Source organism: Notothenia rossii, assembly GCF_949606895.1.
Source record: "Notothenia rossii genome assembly, chromosome: 3".
Classification (NCBI taxonomy): domain Eukaryota; kingdom Metazoa; phylum Chordata; class Actinopteri; order Perciformes; family Nototheniidae; genus Notothenia; species Notothenia rossii.
The window spans coordinates 90,052,072-90,067,503 of NC_136901.1; the positions used below are offsets into that span (position 1 = coordinate 90,052,072).

The following is a 15,432-nucleotide window of genomic DNA, read 5'->3' on the forward strand; positions in this document are numbered from 1 at the left end:
AAAGAAACGGTGTATGATTGTTTAAAACTGTTTCAAATATCGAGCAATGATATGTCGTTTTTTGATAACACTCATACAGAGAGTAGCATTGTAAGCTTTATTTTGACAGTCCGGACAACAAGTACACTATTAATTGCTTACTTTTAATAATGACTTAATTAGGACAAGGCTTAGTCTTGACTTGATTCAACTGGGAATTGGGCAAACAAAACCATTGGGAATCAAAACGGCAAACTAATTCAATAACGTGTCCACCCATGATTCAGATTTGCACCAAATTTAATTGGTTCTTCAAAATCCTGCTGACAAACAAACAAATGGAAAACATAACCTCCCTGTGGTGGTGGTATTGATTTGCTTTACGTGTCTGTGAGCATGAACCAATGGCTGCTGCAAAAAGAGCATATGTGTCCGAAACACTCCCATAACCTGGGGTAAAACGACAAAGCTCCCTTCATTTACCACTATTGTCTCGACTATCTGAAAGACAGAGGACTATAACTGGAGTTTCAGAAAATCCCTGAAGGTCAGTCGCTGTCACTTCACTATGATTATTACACAAAAGACACACACATGGTGACACAAAGGCCTTCGGGGTGAGTTGTTGGACCATGATGACGAATCAAATATCAGAACATCAATCATCTGCAGACTGACACTTCAGTTTTATCTTGAGCCAGGTTGAGGAGCTGTAGTTATGAAGAAAAATGTGTCGGGAGAATTGGCTCTTTTTCCTTTTTGACAGATTTTCTGCCAATAGATTACAAGCTAACCATATTATGAGCTTCATAACCACATTTCCATTGACTGGCCTATTGTTCAATTAGAGTATTAAACACAGTGCTGCTGTTACAGTACCTGATAACAATGGGCAAGGCTGTCTAAATAATAGGAGATTTCGATTAAAGTTATGAATAATAAGTCAGGGATAATGTTCAGCGAGGCTTTCATTAAAACATCAAATAAATTCATGGAGAAAACGAATGTTTGTTGTCTAAAGCTGACAATAAATCAACCGACTTCTTTCTGCGGATTGATATGACTGCACATGGTCCCTTGATCCTCCTTAGCAACAGTCGGTTCTCCTTAGCAACGGTCTGTTAGCGAACAATAACAACCTCTGGAATGTCCAAATTGACCAATCAGCATCGAGTGTTCATCTAAGCTGTGTAATATTAAACTCTCCTGCGTTAAAATGCCGGTTACAACTATGTTATATCATAGAGTTGTGCACGAACATCCTCCAACCTTTTCGAAAAGTTATCAAACTTGTATCAAAATACAATTAAAATATTGTAATTCAAGTTTTTGGCTGAATTTTTCACATAGAAAAGTGAAATACAGGCGGTACATTGCACCAACAAACCCCACAAACCCACATAGACCTTATAAGACATGGCATGGAAAAAGAGAAGAGAATAAATACATATATTAATAATGCTACATTTATTTATAGTGAAGCAATGGAGAAGAACAAAGTGTGCACTAATGATTCGTTGTTTTCTTTTAAATCAAACCAAGTCTCTGTCGGCTTTGATGTGTGTCTGTAAACGTTCTCAAAGAGTATTCGTTAGAAATAACTGTAAAAAAGATGTGTTTATCCCAAGGGAAGGCTGTGAATCACCATAAATGATAAAAGCAGTGTGCTGTACAGTGGAGGTGTGTAAAGAGGGAATACATCATTACGGCACATCCATTTATCAGCATTACATTGCCTCTCCTCTTTGGCTCATTTCTCTGAATTGGGTTCATGTCGGCTGATATCCGCCATAAAACATTTTATCATATGCCAAGTCGACTGAAAAGCCACTTAGGTGTGAAGAAACTCATTTGAATTCCTCACAAAGGCCGCCCAACCATGCGCAAAGTTTTCATATGAAATCCATCAGGAAGCGTGTTGTATAGAAACTACATGTTGAGTTATCAAAGCCTGTGAAGCGGCTGTGAAGTGTGTTTGATGTTGGTGGCCTGATTAAAATAGACATTGTACATTTACAAAAAAACTGCAAACTATTGGGTTTATTTGGTCTCAAGGGTGTTAAAAAAACACACTAATTTCACAGTCATGCTGATTGCACTTGGACCAGGCTTTGGAGGTCACGGATTACACGTGAAAACATACTCTGGATACCAAAAGAAAAGGTAACTGTATTCCCTAAGAGTTACATAAAGAAATCTGATTTCCTTGGTCTCGTGTCATCCATGTTTCACGGAAAACTCATGGATGACCATGGTCATCCATGGACATCCGTGATCTGTCCATGGTGGGTGTCCATGGTATGTTTGTCCGTGGTTTGTCCATGGTCATGAAACATGGACAGAACACGCACTACCCGCCTGGCCGTGAACTGACCATGGTTGTCCATGGTCAGACCACGGACATTAAATGGCACCACAGATCAATCACGGAAAACCACGGTTAACTATACCATGGACAGACCACGGTGAACCACGTCTTTGATGTCCATGAATTACCGTGGTCTGTCCATGTTTCACTTGGCCGTGGGTTTCCATGATTCATCCATGGTGCCATTTAACGTCCATGGTCAGACCATGGTCAACCATGGACAATATCACGGACAGATCACGTATGTCCATGGTTAATGTCCATGGTCTGACCATGGTCTGACCATGGACATACATGGTCTGTCCATGATCCTGAGACCAAGGTAAGTGTTTTGATCAAAATGTGAGATAACTAGCAGGATTACAGTTTTAGTAAACTCTCAAAAGAGCATATAGTGTTTGTTGTAAAAGGATCAGCTGTTATCTCTTCTCTGTGAACTGTTCTGTAGGATAATACTTTAAGTGTGAATCTATACCTCTACTGCCTGAATCTGCTTCATGGTTTTCACTTTCTTTGCTTCATTTGTTCGTTTTTTTATTCAGCAGGTGACCCTATATGTCCATCAAATAGTGTGCGTGAGCTTAACTGTGTGTATTCAACTCGAAAGGAACATTTTCTCTCAGCTCAGATTTTATTTCTGCTTTTTTTTTCTGTAGTATAGTGCTCGTGTGTGTCAGTGTTGGTGTATTGCCTGAATATGCTTCATGAACGGCAGGTTTTCCGATCAATAAAACCATTTGGGATCCTAAATATCTTGGTTTCTTCTTTTCTGAGGTCACATTTTCAGGTCTTATTTGATGCACTTAAAGGTCCCATGTCATGGCCATTTCTACTGATCATAATTCCACGGCCGAAGTAAAAACAATAAGTGTGGCTTGATATTGAGTAAGAAAAAGGTTTATAACGCTGTGAGAATGGGTCTGCAGAGAGCATTTCTCCGCAGACCCAACTCGTCTATTACCAGCGTTCAGGGAGCTCTATGCAAGTCAATGGGGCTCCCTGTTAGTTGAAAGTGTACGCTAAAGGTCCCCCCACTGCGTTTGATAGTGACGCCAAGGGATCCTGGTGTGTGAGGAGCTCTGCGGATTGGTCCATTTTGGTTCCCGGAAGAAACAAATGGAAAAAGAGAAATGTCCAACGAGGCGTTCTGGGGCAGCACAGACAGGTCTTCTCTGTGTTAGAGTTTTACTCACTACAGGGTGTACTTTGAGGGTTAGTGACTCTACAGAACGTTTACACACATAACACACAAGGGGACGGGTAAGAACCAGAAAAGCATGACATGGGACCTTTAAGTAAAAAACATCGTATTTGTATTTATTTGCTGTTGTGTTCATTGTATTTGATATTGAGGTAATCCAAAAGTAACAAAGCGCAACCCTCCCAACCCTGTCTGTTACGGCATCGTGTGGCCATGTTTTCCATTTCAAATCAAAGCCTAACTTAAAAAGATACTTTTATAATAAACTCAGTTGCTGTTCAAAGGCAGTATCTGTCCCTCAGCTCTTTCATAGAAAGCAGGAGGACGGAGACCCTGCCTTCAGCTCGTAAACAAACAGTCCATATCAGCCTCATTATACAGAGCAAGAGGGCAGAGCATAGAGGAAGATGAAAGGGGGAATAAGACGAGAAGAAGGAGAAGAAGGTATGTAAAAGCAATCCATTTTAATGTGGGTTTCTTTAAGCGCTCACTTTAAGGGAGGGGATGTACAGTACATTATGCAGGGGACATCTACGTTACTATGGAGAGGAGTCGGTTTAAAACATAAAATAAAAACATGTGTTATTTAAACAATGAAATGGGTTTCTATCTCTTTCGTTAAAGGAGTAAACAAAAAATATACCCACCGGGGTTTGTTAGGTCACACATGAGTTAAAATCTCAATATAGCTTCATATCCTCCAGGGGTGTTCTGCTAATCCTAATTAATCCTTTACTATAATTATGATGTGTCTCCTATCTGAACACACAACCAGAGCACGGGGAATTGCATCATACAGTACACTGCAGACTACTTTGTCAGTTACAATATCAATACTATAGCTTGTTCTCCTAAAACATTCAGTTGATCCTATGCAAAGTGTGTTTAAGACTTTCAGAGGTGTTACCCTGTTTGTATTAATGGAAGCTGTGGCATCAAAGTGGAAGAAAATGCTTGTTACAGATTAGTTTTGTATGAATGCCCTGGAGCAAAACACTCAGCGTGTTTTCCATCACCGCTGCTGAGGTTCGAGGTCCGGTTTCTACCAGGCTAATGGTGCTAGCTGCTAGCTGCCAGCTGGCTCGCTATTCTTCCCACATGCCCCACCCCGGAGCCTGCGGTCTTCAGACTCTGGCGCCCCGCACCAACCTGCGATCCTTCGGGGGCAGAGCCTTCACTATGGCAGCCCCCACTCTCTGGAACGCTCTCCCTGCTGAGATCCGCAACATCCCCACACTTGACGCCTTCAAAAGGGCCCTCAAGTCCCATCTGTCTGCCAAGGCCTTTGACCCCTAATCTATTGGTTGTTTTGTCTGTCTGACTTTTGTTTTTGTTATGTTTGTTTCTACTCCTGTTCTTCCTTGTAAAGCGACCTTGGGTATCATGGAAGGCGCTATAGAAATCCAAGTTATTATTATTATTAACGTCCATCCAGTGATTCTGCTTAGTGACGACAGATCATCGCTTTCAACCTTTCCTGAGTCAATGGGGTAAAACCATATGTCGTTGTCAAATGGACTAACTGTGTTTACGTGTGCGGTAAGAGCCACTTTGCACCAATAACGCCACAGAACACCACGGCCAATAGTATGTGTCTTTCAGAGGCCCTATTATGCTCTTAGGGTTTTCCCTCTCGTGTTGTATAGGCTTGTTTGTATGATTGGTCTGCAAAGGCTCAAATCCATGTGTTCCCTCCAGAGGGAGTTTCTCTGTCACAGAGGAATTTAAATCAGAAATGGATTGACAGCAGTGTGCGTGCGTTGTGTTTGAGTCCCTGACTCCGTGTGTATCTGCATTCTGCCTGAACACACACTGTTATTATTCAGTGATGTTTTTCTGTTGACTTTGAGAAGTTTGTCTTATAATAAAATATTTACATTTGTCTAAAGGCTCTACTGGTGAGCTACAGCTCTCCCAGCTATGGGTCTAAAATGAGGTGTGTGTGTGTGTGTGTGTGTGTGTGTGTGTGTGTGTGTGTGTGTGTGTGTGTGTGTGTGTGTGTGTGTGTGTGTGTGTGTGTGTGTGTGTGTGTGTGTGTGTGTGTGTGTGTGTGTGTGTGTGTGTGTGTGTGTTGAAGTGTGTTGATCAGTACGTCAGTGGGTTGGAATTGGATTCTTTTCTCATCCTGGTGGTGTGTGTCAGTGTTCACGGGTGTGTTTCTCCCCAATTGTGTGTTTTTATGTGTGTTTGTGCAACTGCATCATCTCTCTCCCTCCCTGCATCTTACTAGGACACACACACACACCCCCCCCCCCCCCAGTGGCTGCCTGATTGAAGGTTCCTTGCCTCGCCCTTTTAGATTTCCTGTAATCGTCGGCGGTGGGAGGGAGTGATAAAATGGATGGAACGGGGGGATAAAGAGAGTGATGGAGTAAAAGTAGAGGGTGTGGGAGGAAGAGGAGTGATGGGGAAAGGAGAGAGGTGGCAAGGAGGGTGTAAATAAAGGTGCGACGACACATGGCTGAAGATGAGGAAGGTAAGGGATGTGAAAGTAGAATACTAAAAGAATGACGTAGGAGAGGAAAGAGGAGAAAGGACACATCTCCCATTAAACAGATATTACAGCTGCTGCCTGTCCAGAGTTCACCGCCACTTTACAACCTCTGCTGCTGATGATATAACACTCCGTTTTAAAGATCAATTTGTCACTTTTCATCTCCTCCTACACCTCCTTCTCTTCCTCGTCTTCTGCAGAGGCTGAGGGCAGAGATGCCAGAGGAGGAGGCGCGATGATGACTTCTATTTATGAGCATTTTTAACGATGTCATCTGCAATCAATGCTCCCCTCTCCTCCTGCACGGTTTCCTGTTCCTGCAATAGGACTCCTACACACACTGACAAACACACACATTGCTCTAAGTGCCCTGCAGACTGAATCAATTCCCAATTTGTCTTTACTTTTCTCCGAACATGTCACTGATACGCTATGGCCAGCGGCTCTAAAAGTCCAGCTGTCCCTGAAGGGCTTCTATGGCTTTTATTTATTCTCTAAAGGACCAGACAAATGCTTTTAGTACATGGCTTAGTTGAATACTTGATTCTGATTAGTCTATTTGGACAATCTAGATGTCTGTTATTTTACGATAACAGACCGTTGCTAAGGAGAACAGACCGTTGCTAAGCAGGATCAATGGAGTCATATCAAACCGCAGAAAGAAGTCCGGTCAATTTAACGTCAGCTGTGGACAACAAACATTCGTTTTCCCTCCATCAGAAAACACAATGGCATAGTTTTGAATATTCATTTTTATATTTTTGTTATAGAGCACAACACTTTGGATTCATGATGACTAAACTGTCCTCAGTAAAGAAAAGAAAAAGAGACCAAGAGAAGGAAAGAGGTTAAAAGACAGAGCGACGGACGTCAGAGAAATCAACAGAAGAAGACAGACAGGAAGTAAACACTACAGGGAACAGCAGAAGAAGACAGACAGACATGTATTTCTTAGTGGAATCAATGGGCGCGTTCACACCCAAAAGATTACTTAGTGCCGGGAGCTTTTACCCCCATTTTTAGTGCCTGCTGAGAGGTGGTACTCTCCTGGGGGAAAAAAGTGCCCCGGTTCTGATTGGCTGGGCGAATTGCAAACCACGCCCCGTAAAACTCTGAAATGTGTTGTAGAGCCGCCATTTTATTATCCTTGCATTAGCATTATTAGCATTACTAGCATTAGCATTCGCCCAGCGCACAAACAGAGAGAGGCTAACTGATGGCAACACAAAAGAAAACATGGGAATGTACTCTGAAGGCTTCAGTAGAAGCTGCTGGGAGTCCCAGCAGCTTCTACTGAAGCCAGTCCCCAACTCCGGGGACTTCCGGCCGGGGACTTCGGGTGGCAGTATACGCCGTGAAGTTGTTTGCGGCCTGCCAGTAAACCCAAAGCAGAAGAAGACAAAGTGAAGTCAGCGGCTCATTAGCGTAATCTTCCTTCAGGGAACTTATTCCTGTGTGAACGCGATCTGCTCTTTAGTTCCATGGGGGTACTAAGTGCTGGGTACTAAGTGCTGGGTACTAAGTGCTGGGAACTAAGTGCTGGGTATTAAGTGCTGGGAACTAAGTGCTGGGTACTAAGTGCTGGGTACTAAGTGCTGGGAACTAAGTGCTGGGTATTAAGTGCTGGGTATTAAGTGCTGGGAACTAAGTGCTGGGTACTAAGTGCTGGGAACTAAGTGCTGGGTACTAAGTGCTGGGAACTAAGTGCTGGGTATTAAGTGCTGGGAACTAAGTGCTGGGAACTAAGTGCTGGGTACTAAGTGCTGGGAACTAAGTGCTGGGTACTAAGTGCTGGGAACTAAGTGCTGGGAACTAAGTGCTGGGTATTAAGTGCTGGGAACTAAGTGCTGGGAACTAAGTGCTGGGTACTAAGTGCTGGGAACTAAGTGCTGGGTACTAAGTGTTGGGAACTAAGTGCTGGGAACTAAGTGCTGGGAACTAAGTGCTGGGTACTAAGTGCTGGGAACTAAGTGCTGGGTACTAAGTACGGCAAAGTACTTGGTGTGAACTAAGTAATAATACGATCATTTTAAATCAACATTGTGAGTAAAGTTGATGGTTTATTTGTGGTCGTGTAATAAGCAGGTAAAACACCTTTGCGTCGGGATCCTGATCACCATGTCGGTATTTTGTTTCTCAATAATGACGCCTCACTGCACATCTTCCCTCACTTAACCTTTCATCTTCTGGTGATCCTTGATATGAAAAAGTCCTCCAACACGACCTAACTCTCTTCTCCGTATAACACGTAGATGTGAGCAGATGGAGTCTCTCCTCAGACAGAGAGACAGTGCAGTGAGATAATAGCCCACAGCTAATCCACTGCACACTGAAAACTCATCACTCCTTCAGGAAAAAGAAAAGAGAAATCCTGCTCCCCAAGACGGAGAGAGATACTCTGCTTAAGGTGGAAGGTTGGTGCTGCTCCTCCTGTGTGACATGTCTGTTAAGCACAGTTCAGAGGATTTGACTCGTCTTTATTGACGAGTAGCTCTGTATGTTACGAGCCTGCCGGTGAACGAACACACACACACACACACACACACACACACACACACACACACACACACACACACACACACACACACACACACACACACACACACACACACACACACACACACACACACACACACAGCAACCAGCATTTGTAAAGCAACATATCAGTGTATTAGTACGTTGACTCATTCAATGAGACTTGTTGCTGACCATGTAGTGATACAGGCAATACAATATCCTATTTTCAAATGTATTGATGGACATTTCTCGCAGATAGCGGTCTCCATTTGTGTTTTTATGACATAAAGATCTATCTGCAGACTCTAAAAACGTGTTATTTCCAGCTCCCTAAATTATGAGGCAACTTTCCAATTTCGTACATCATTAATTCCCAACATATTCCAGAGGTTATTAAAACATTTGCCTGTATCCATTATTATTTTATTATATTATAATCATTTGTTTGGTTACATTCAGTATCTATTAACAGTGTTCTATTTAATTTCCAGTAATCTTTAATGCAGTTATGTCTGATTGGTCACATACTGACTTTTAGAATAACAGTGTTGTGATCTGTAAAAACTGAGAGTTTGATAAGCACCGAATCCACATTATATTGAATGTCTCTGGAAACCAAGCAGCTGGATTGCTGAGATGTTCCCTTATTGATCAAAGTGTAGGTTCTTTGGTTTATTGTCATGTCACCCATCATGATCAATATGAAAGATCCACAAAATGTCTGCTTGCAATCAAACAGACAAGATGTAAATGATTGAGGATGAGTTGGGTTCGCAGGTACGTACATGCTACATTAAGTCACATAATGGAGAACAGGCGGTCAAACTGTGTGTGTGTGTGTGTGTGTGTGTGTGTGTGTGTGTGTGTGTGTGTGTGTGTGTGTGTGTGTGTGTGTGTGTGTGTGTGTGTGTGTGTGTGTGTGTGTGTGTGTGTGTGTGTGTGTAGCTTCAATAAATACATGTATTGTGCAATTACTAAACACTGAATTTGAAACTTTGTGTACTTTTACATCAGATAATAGTTTGGAAATTGAGACGGGTAAAGTCAAAATGCTTTTCTGTTCTGATTTAGTCTTTGATATTTAATTTGAGTAACCTAAAGCTCCCTTTAAATGTGAATTCATTCCTGAAAACCACTCGTAAATCCTTAAAATGTTCTTTAACATCAGGTGGTACATAATAAACGAAATGTCTCTTAGTAACGCACTATAACATCCTCATACCTCGAAATCTCTCTGCTAAGTGATTTATTGAAGTGCCCAAAAGGGGATTAATTCAGAGCCTTTAAAGCCTTCAGGCAGTGAAGATCAAATACTCGTATTGTCAGTCAATGATTTGAGATATGATGTGAAGCTCTGTCCCCGGTGACAAAGTGACATCATCCATTATGTCATGTAACGCAATAGTTGCACCATCGGACTTTCTCAACTGAAAGTCAGATGGTGCAACTATTGCGTTGTTTACAGCCTTGTAGATCCGAACAAAAACGATTCGGAAAAGGAAGTGGGTGATTCAAGAGGATATATTATACAGATGTTCAGGTTCATATCAGTATGTAGTGTCTCTACTTTAAAGAGTCCTCTCCTGCTGATGTTCAGGTGTATATCAGTATGTAGTGTCTCTACTTTAAAGAGTCCTCTCCTGCTGATGTTCAGGTTCATATCAGTATGTAGTGTCTCTACTTTAAAGAGTCCTCTCCTGCTGATGTTCAGGTGTATATCAGTATGTAGTGTCTCTACTTTAAAGAGTCCTCTCCTGCTGATGTTCAGGTGTATATCAGTATGTAGTGTCTCTACTTTAAAGAGTCCTCTCCTGCTGATGTTCAGGTGTATATCAGTATGTAGTGTCTCTACTTTAAAGAGTCCTCTCTTGCTGATGTTCAGGTTCATATCAGTATGTAGTGTCTCTACTGGGACATGTCTCCATGCTCTAATGTTCAAAAAGCTCTTTATTGTTCTCATACTGCCTGTGCTGCAGAACCTCTTTTCACCCTCTGTCTGAAACCAGAGCACAGTCTGCTCTGATTGGTTAGCTGGCCGGCTCTGTTGTCCCGCCCATTAGCCTATCACATACAATTTCTTGGAGCGCTAGCTAATAGAAGCGCAATCCAAACCATGATGTTTTTCACACCACTTGGTGCCAACATACTCAGGTAATTGATACAGAAATGCAAGATTAAAATGCTTTACTTCATAGGAAACATAAAACCAGCCTTCTCTACCGTATATTCTTCGTGCAAATCCCTGAACAAAGAGCTTGATGGACTCTGGAACAGGATGCCATTTCAACAGGACTGATACTATAGTGAAAATAAAACCTAAGGAAAACAATATTCCTTACATGAAAGCAGATGTGCACCTTCTAACCTATTGGTGTGTCCCTTCTAAAGGAGGGTAGTAAAAACCACCATACCGCGGGCTGGTTATGCTCAAAATGGTTGCTTCAGACTTTAAACCAAATCATCAGCGGTTTTAATAATTGAATCCGATTTTTTTTTTTTTTAACCACAAAGGGTTTTCAATTCAATGAAGGTTGATCCTCTCCTGACATCATCAACAACAGCCCAGGGTTAGATTTCCACTCTGCTCTGAGGGTCTCTTAGCACAAATAACCAAAACCTCTGAGACCCTTTCACCTTCAACTGCACCATCTGCATATTCACACATAATATCAACCTGATAGTCCTTCAAAACCCATTGCTCTGCTCTGATAATCCCATGTCCGGGGAGTCGTAAGCAACAGCACAAGCAATTACAAAATCACTCACATGCTGGAATCAAATTATTGAAGATTAGATTAAACCTTGATTGTGTTTTTTTCCCCTTCAGGTGGAAAATGTTTGCTCAGCATGTGGAGATAAGAGTCGCTGCAGCAACAGGACGAATGCTGAGATCTGTGTTCACACATCTTGGTTAAGCAGGTTGCACTCACTGGATCGTGAAATGCCCTTTTGGCCATTGCGCTTCAGTTTATGTTACAAATCAGCAGCCTGTTACATTAAGCTGTGCTCAGTGAGCTCTCCGGGGCAAATACATGTGTGCGGAAAGCAGGTAGCAGATGTGGAGGGAGAGGACATACGGAAAAAATAAGAAATCAACTGACTTCCACCACATCAGACCGGGCAGAATAATGGAGTCACGCACAATTGGGAAAGCACTGAATATCTAAAAGTGAGATAGAAGTTGGCAGGAAAATAGAACCTCCAAGAAAAAGCTGAAACACCGTCATACACACACACACACACACACACACACACACACACACACACACACACACACACACACACTCACTAACACTCATTCACGCTCTGAGGTGCAACGGTGAAGAAATGAAGGTCGACCTTACCTCCCAGCGCTTGTTTCATTACGAAATTCATGATGATGGCTTTTAATTCCCTGCCTTCTTTGTCCGAGCGATGTTACATTCAATAGTGACGGAAAAGTAGAAGTCCTTTGTGGCCAGATCTAGGAAAGAGAAGCAAACAAAATCCTTAACAAAATTAATCTTAAACACCCCAAAATGCATCATTAACACAGCAAACGCAACAAGCAATAGGGCATATGTTAGAATTTCTTGAGATGCAAGGATAAAGAGGTCACTAAAACCTCACTCCACACTACTACAGACACTAAATATTTAAATAGGGTTGTAGAAATACTACAATCATTTCTGAATAGCGCATATCTAGGCTTATCCATATTTGTTTGAAAAGCACGTTTCTTCAATACACTGATGAAGGACACCAAGGTCAATGGTTCAAACACAACCTGAAAAACGCCAAATAACTCAAATCTCCTCACAAATGTGAATCTTTTTCAAGAACACCGGGCTTTAGTGAGAAGGAGTAACGTGTCACGACGATCAGAAACACCCTCTCGAGTTTACAGAAAGTGCACGGTGCAAGTCCTCGTGCTGGTCAGGACAATATGCTGCGATGCACGAGGACTCCGGAAGAAACCAATGGTGTGTATTTTTTCCTCATCATCATGTGGTAAAACTTTCCATCCTCCATTGGAGGGACGGTGGGAACAGCCATCCCAAACAAGCTGCTCGTTAATTACGCAGCAAAGCATGCACGTTATCAGCTAAATATGTGCTGTGAATGTGATCAAAATCGAGCTGGAGATACATTTACGTGCACAGAGACAGAGACGGTGAGTCGGTGAGTCTGGCTTCAGTACCAGGGATAGCGTCCTAAACCGATGACATGCATTGAAACATCCGCCGCAAAGCATCAATTTACCTCTGTCCGGCGACTGGTTGAAATCCTCCTCACACACTCACACACCAAACACAGGGATCAGAGAGCTGCAGCGAAGTTATCCTGCAGCGGGCAACAGCTAATCGAACTGATTGTCCCTCCTCGCATCTCCGGCTCCTGGGGCTGGGAAAAGAAGGACGTCCTTGGTGCTGCTTCTTCCTGCACACACACACACTACACACTCACACAGACACACGTAGAGAGAAAGAGGAGGGGTGTAGTGGTGGTTTGTGGATGGAGAAGCAGCTGCCGTTCACACCGTTTTGGAGAGGGAGCGACAGAAGGGATGGAGAGAGAAACGTCCCACTAACCTGACCGACAGAGTGATCAATTATTCAGCCCACTGACGTCCTAAAGCCAGCCCTCTGTCTCTGAGACGGGGAGAGATTTCACTTAATAAGGTAGTGCAGAATTAAGCGGGAAAATTATGGGTGTGGGGTAAACATCTCTTTGTCTTGTGTAATGTGACTCAAATCTGTTAGCATACAGGAGACGTGATGGGAAGATCATGGAGTTCCTTTCTATAGGGAATTCCCGTGTGTGCCTTTTTACTACACCATATTGCAATTGCCTATGTGTTGAGTGGTTACATCTTTACATTATTCTAGACAGCAGGATATATCAGTGGTGTAAACAGACATTTTTAGGGGCTCGGATAAAATGAACAAAGAGGCACCTCACCCTGATAACTGGTAAGATGCTTTGCCTTTAATCATCCTTGTATCCAACAAAAATTAATTCCCATACAATTAAACCGAATACTCAATTATATGTTGCAGGCAAACACATTTTACTACCAGATTATGGTTGCAGTTCTCTAAATACATGATTGAAACAAAACAAAAAGGCTTTGTTAGGTGTTTTTTTTAATATCATGGTTTAGCAAAACACTGTAAGCCTATGCAAAAAAGTTGATGTACATTAATGACGTGATCAAATACTACTACTTTAAGCCTTGAGTTACTGTTTTGGCCTTTTTAGTCTTGTCTTTTTCGCAACCAACAATAAAACATGAGTGAGAGTTAGTTAAAACCTAATGCTCAAGACATTTTAGGTTGACCGACATGTTAATGTGAAATTTCATAAACTGAAAAAATATTGTGAAAGGGTAACATGTGTAAAAGGAAACACAGAAAGCAACCAGACTGGATAATGCCCGTGTAGCGATCTGTCATTCACAAAGTAGTCCCGCCCCCAACGTCAATGTGACTTAAAAATGGGGCCATAAGTTACACAATGAACACCATACTGTATTGAAGAAGACTTGAAACTACAGATTGAGACCATAAACTCAACAGGAAAATGTTTACTGAGGTGTTAAATCAATAGAGAAGAAGGGTCATTTTCTTATAGACTTCTTTACAAAATGACATGATTACAACCAGTGGAGTCGCCTCCTGCTGGATATCGGAGGAATTGCAAGTCCAGGACTTATCCGCATTGTCATCACTTTTTTTTACGTCTTTGAATTTACTGAAGTCATTAAACGGAAGTCAATATTCACATTTGGTTTCACACAGGATACCATCTACAATTTTTGGACAAAATGTATTCTTATAGCATTCAACAGCAAGTCTAGTGTTTGTTATAATATTATTACAGTCTAACACTCCCATAGAGAATAAGAAAATGGGTCTGATTTCATTGGGAAGTTGTCCTCACAAAGGCACATGTGTCTATGTGTACTCAACATTCCTGTAAATATAAACAGTTATGTTTATTGTTTACTCATAATATGAAGTCAGCGTCCACTTGAGTAGTACAGTAATATATGGCGTGATCTTTACGAGGCTCTCGACTGTTGTTGCACATGAAGTAGGGCTGCTCAATTAATCGTATTTTAATCGCAATTATGATTATGGCTTGCAACGATTACGAAAACAACGTAATCGAAATACAACGATTTTTTTTATTTATTTACTTTTATAAAAAAAAAAAAAATTGTATTGGTTTTTCAGTTGAATTATACTTAAAGTTCAGGGTAATCAACTGTTAAAAACGTACTGTTCACAAAAATAAATTGATGTTTTCAAAGTAAATGGATAATCGTTTTTAATAATCGTGATATCAATTATTGACCCAAATAATCGAGATTAGGAATTTTGCCATAATCGAGCAGCCCTAGCATGAAGATATTTGAATATGTTATAGGGAGTACTACACAGAACGTGAAAGAATTGTGTAATATCTTACGATATGTGGGTCTTCAAAGTGTCTGTGAAACTGACTCATGTTGAGCTGGGAGACTATAACAACTTTAAGAGAAAGAAGTACAAACTGAAACCTGGAGTTTGGAAGATGTGAGCATGTACCAGACAGGGGAAGTCTTACACAACATACTTTCAATTGCTTTATAGGGAATAAAGAATCTAAGAGTTTGAACCATAATAGAAGCTGCAGTGAGTGAGGATATCTCAGCCGGATCATTTTTACCATGTTTCCTACAAAATCCTTTGGACAAAAGTTTAGAAAATGAAGGTGTAAGGCTTCAACATAAAAAGAGGCCATTCCCAATGTCCTCGCTTTGACAAATTATCATTGCTGCATTGTTAAGGTTGCTTTTCAAGTATAAACTTCATTCATTCACTCAAGTTTTTACATTATCTTATTATT

General features: G+C 41.5%; 1 protein-coding gene across 1 annotated transcript in view; it reads right to left on the bottom strand.

The window, feature by feature from the left end:
* The window catches only part of cplx1 (complexin 1), a 72,138-nt gene extending 59,027 nt beyond the window's left edge, over positions 1–13,111 (bottom strand). The window contains exons 1-2 of the mRNA XM_079669469.1: positions 12,802–13,111; positions 11,904–12,022 (exon numbers count right to left, since the gene is read on the bottom strand). Of these exons, the coding sequence (XP_079525595.1) occupies positions 11,904–11,934 (31 nt within the window). The 5' untranslated portion in view covers positions 11,935–12,022; positions 12,802–13,111. The remainder of the gene's footprint in view (positions 1–11,903; positions 12,023–12,801) is intronic.
* Positions 13,112–15,432: the final 2,321 nt, after the last annotated feature.